Consider the following 3,076-nt stretch of genomic DNA (forward strand, 5'->3'; position numbering starts at 1 on the left):
ATTGATAATGTGAACCATACTGCTATTTCAGAAGAAGAAATTAGAAAGCTAGGTGACACTATGGTATGTGTAGCATTTTATTATCCTGAAAAACCTTTTGTCTATGTTGCTAAGATTATGAAATATTTATTAATAAATATTTAAATGAAACTTTTGTAGAAAGATTTGCTGTCAGCAATTTTTGATGATAAGATGCAAGCTACTGATGTTATTCCATTATGGAAAATGGAACGAGTTCCCACTGATTGGAAAACGACTGCTAGGACTAACATTGAAAGTGATGTATTCATGATGATGAGCATGCTGTTTTTTGAGGGAACAGTTGATTTCCAGTGTCCAATATTGAATGCAGTTACGATTTTTCTTCTTAATATTATCTTTAAATGTATTTTTTTGAATGACATTCTAATTAAAAGATTCAAACTAAATGTATTTTTTTTTATGTAGGCTCCATTGAGACATGTTGCAAGAGCTAAGATTGCTGGATCTTTGGTGTTATCTGATTTGAACAAACAAAGATCTAAAGTTTTAGAAGAGGTGTCCAATTTTAAGTTTAAAAGACGCTCCATTGCCAAACAAGTTTCTATCAGAAGATTAAAGATTCGATAATGTGAAGTACAAGATGAAGTTGTGAAGTTTTTAGTTGTACAAACATTTGATGGAACATAGTAGATAATCTAATTACTGTAGTTACTAGATAATCTAATTACTAGATAATCTAATGTGAAGTTTTTTAATGACTGACAATCTTTTTCTATTTTCCAAATTAAAAAAAGAAGGCAGTAACTATACCTAGTCATAGTAACCATTAATCATAACATAGTATCTTTTTCTAAGAACATCACATTTGCAACTTTTTCTCAAGTAATTCATTTCTCATATCCCTTTAGATTTGCATTCTGTTGCCTTTTTTGTTGTTTTTTTTTATTGTTGTTTAACAATTTTGAATATATGCTCGATTTTAGTAGATTTTTCAAACTTACAAAAGTGAAGACAGTAGCTATACATAGTCATAGTAACTTTTAATCACAACATAGTATCTTTTTCTAAGAACATAGTAGCATTCACTTTTACAACAAAAGTTTTTTCAAAATTACAAAACAAAAGACAGTAGCTATATATAGTCATAGTAACTTTTAATAATAACATAGTATCTTTTTCTAAAAACATAGTAGCATTCACTTTTGTAACAAAAGATTTTTCAAAATTACAAAACAAAAGACAGTAGCTATCCATAGTCATCTTAATATAATCTCTTCATCTATCTGTTCTTCAACATCAATTTTTCTGCATAACAAAAATTTTGCACTTTCATTTACATAATCAAATTATTAAATAAGGATACAATGAAATATAAACAAATTATACCTTAAGTGGGGTATCTTTTGTTGATGGGCAATTTCGACTATCATGATAATCAAATTTACCACAAGTTTTGCACTTTCTTTTGGGCTTCTTGCTTTGCTCAATAGTTTGTTCCTTTTCCCCAATTATTCTTTGCCTTTTTCCTTTGTTCTTTGATTGGATTGGGTTTTGTATTTCCATTGTCGAAGATGAACTTGTGCCTACTAACAATTCGATTCGTTGCTCTTTAGTAATGTCCACCCTCACATCATCACTTTCCTCCAATTTTCTACTAATATCTTTTAGGTTTTGTAAAAGTGAGTGTAAATCACTCTCACTCCATTGAGCTAAACCTACACAATTGAATATTTCACACCAAACTTCCCCCAACAACTTCCCCACGTTGTTACACTTTTTGCTCTCTTCAATCAGATTCCCAAGCAAATCAAAAATAGGCTTCTTTAATGCTAGCTTCGTCCAACGATCTAAAACATATTGCTTTGGTATTTGTGTTATTTTTCTTGCACTCATAACACAAATCGCATGGGAATATAATATTCCTATTCGTTTAAATAACTTGCAATCACAATCTACCTTCAACTCGTCAATCGAACTTCCCAGTATAAATTTCACCTTGTACATCTTACTTACCGTTGAGTCCAAAACAGTTATACTTTCCACACTTTCAATATTTTAAATATTTTGAATATAAGTTTTGAAACAAGACTTATAAACTTCATTTTGAAAAAGAAATTTTTTTTTTCTAGTATAGACTTCACCGGCATGTTTTTCAATCGGCAATGGTGTTTTATATTGTGGGTTTGTGTGAAGTGATTCAGCATTGAGCTTATCTTGTTTGTACCTCTGTGCATCCATTTCACTTTCATAACTCATATAAAATTCAACAAGTGTCATGTGAGGGTTTGAAAAATGGTTGAAGAAACTATTAACACTTTCCGATCGGGATGTAGTTCTCAAAATCCCCCCCAATGGGATATCCCTAAAATATGCGGGTATCCATTGATCTCGTATACTAAATATACTAGTAAACCATTTATCTGTTTGAAGATTGTATTTGGTCATAATTCCCTCCCATTTTTCCTCAATTTCATTTTCTTCTTGATCAATATTCCACACACACCCATTTAATTCTTTCAAAAAAATTTTCATTTTTGTTCAATTTCGATCCAACTTTATCGGTCACTTTACTCATGATGTGCCACATGCAAAGTTTGTGTATTGTGTGTGGAAATACATTTTTAATCGCAATTTTCATTGCAGGGTCTTGATCAGTTATCTAATATGTTGGCATACTCTCCCCCATACAATGTAAAAAAGTTCTAAATAACCACTCAAAAGATTCACTATCTTCCTTAGCTAATAAACCTATACCAAATGTAATACAAGACTTATGATGATCTACACCAGTAAAAGGGGCTAAAACCATGCTATACTTATTGGTGTTATAAGTACAATCAAAAGTAACCATTTCTCCAAATAAACAATAATTCTTTCTACTTATCGCATCGGCCCAAAATAAACGTGAAATGTGGTCCTCCTCATCTAAAGCATAATCAAATTAAAACCCCGTGTAAATATCTCTTTTTCTGATAAAATTCTCGATCAACATCTTCCCATCATCTCCTTTAATATATTTTTTCAAATCCCTATGGAAATTCTTAAAATCTTGCATTGTCACTCCCACATTCTCATAACCCCCGACATTTTCCTT

The 3,076-nt window shown here is 30.9% G+C and overlaps 1 protein-coding gene across 1 annotated transcript; it reads right to left on the reverse strand.

Moving 5' to 3' along the window:
- Window positions 1-1,278: 1,278 nt before the first annotated feature.
- LOC130820895 (protein FAR1-RELATED SEQUENCE 5-like) lies at window positions 1,279-2,833 on the reverse strand. Its single transcript, XM_057686439.1, has 4 exons — window positions 2,694-2,833; window positions 1,502-2,026; window positions 1,369-1,405; window positions 1,279-1,287 (listed from the first exon to the last, which is right to left on the reverse strand). The coding sequence occupies exons 1-4, from the start codon at window positions 2,831-2,833 to the stop codon at window positions 1,279-1,281; spliced, it is 711 nt and encodes a 236-aa protein (XP_057542422.1).
- Window positions 2,834-3,076: the final 243 nt, after the last annotated feature.

The sequence above is a fragment of the Amaranthus tricolor genome, chromosome 8, assembly GCF_026212465.1.
Source record: "Amaranthus tricolor cultivar Red isolate AtriRed21 chromosome 8, ASM2621246v1, whole genome shotgun sequence".
In the NCBI taxonomy this organism is placed as follows: Eukaryota; Viridiplantae; Streptophyta; class Magnoliopsida; order Caryophyllales; family Amaranthaceae; genus Amaranthus; species Amaranthus tricolor.

Excerpts from the sequence above, each read along its gene's own strand:
- LOC130820895 (XM_057686439.1), bottom strand. The coding sequence starts at position 2,833 with ATGGTTACTTTTGATTGTACTTATAACACCAATAAGTATAGCATGGTT. Across the intron at positions 2,027-2,693 it reads GATAGTGAATCTTTTGAGTG|TGTGGAAAGTATAACTGTTT; the intron begins GTTATTTAGAAC and ends AAATATTGAAAG. Across the intron at positions 1,406-1,501 it reads TCAAAGAACAAAGGAAAAAG|TCGAAATTGCCCATCAACAA; the intron begins GCAAAGAATAAT and ends TTATCATGATAG.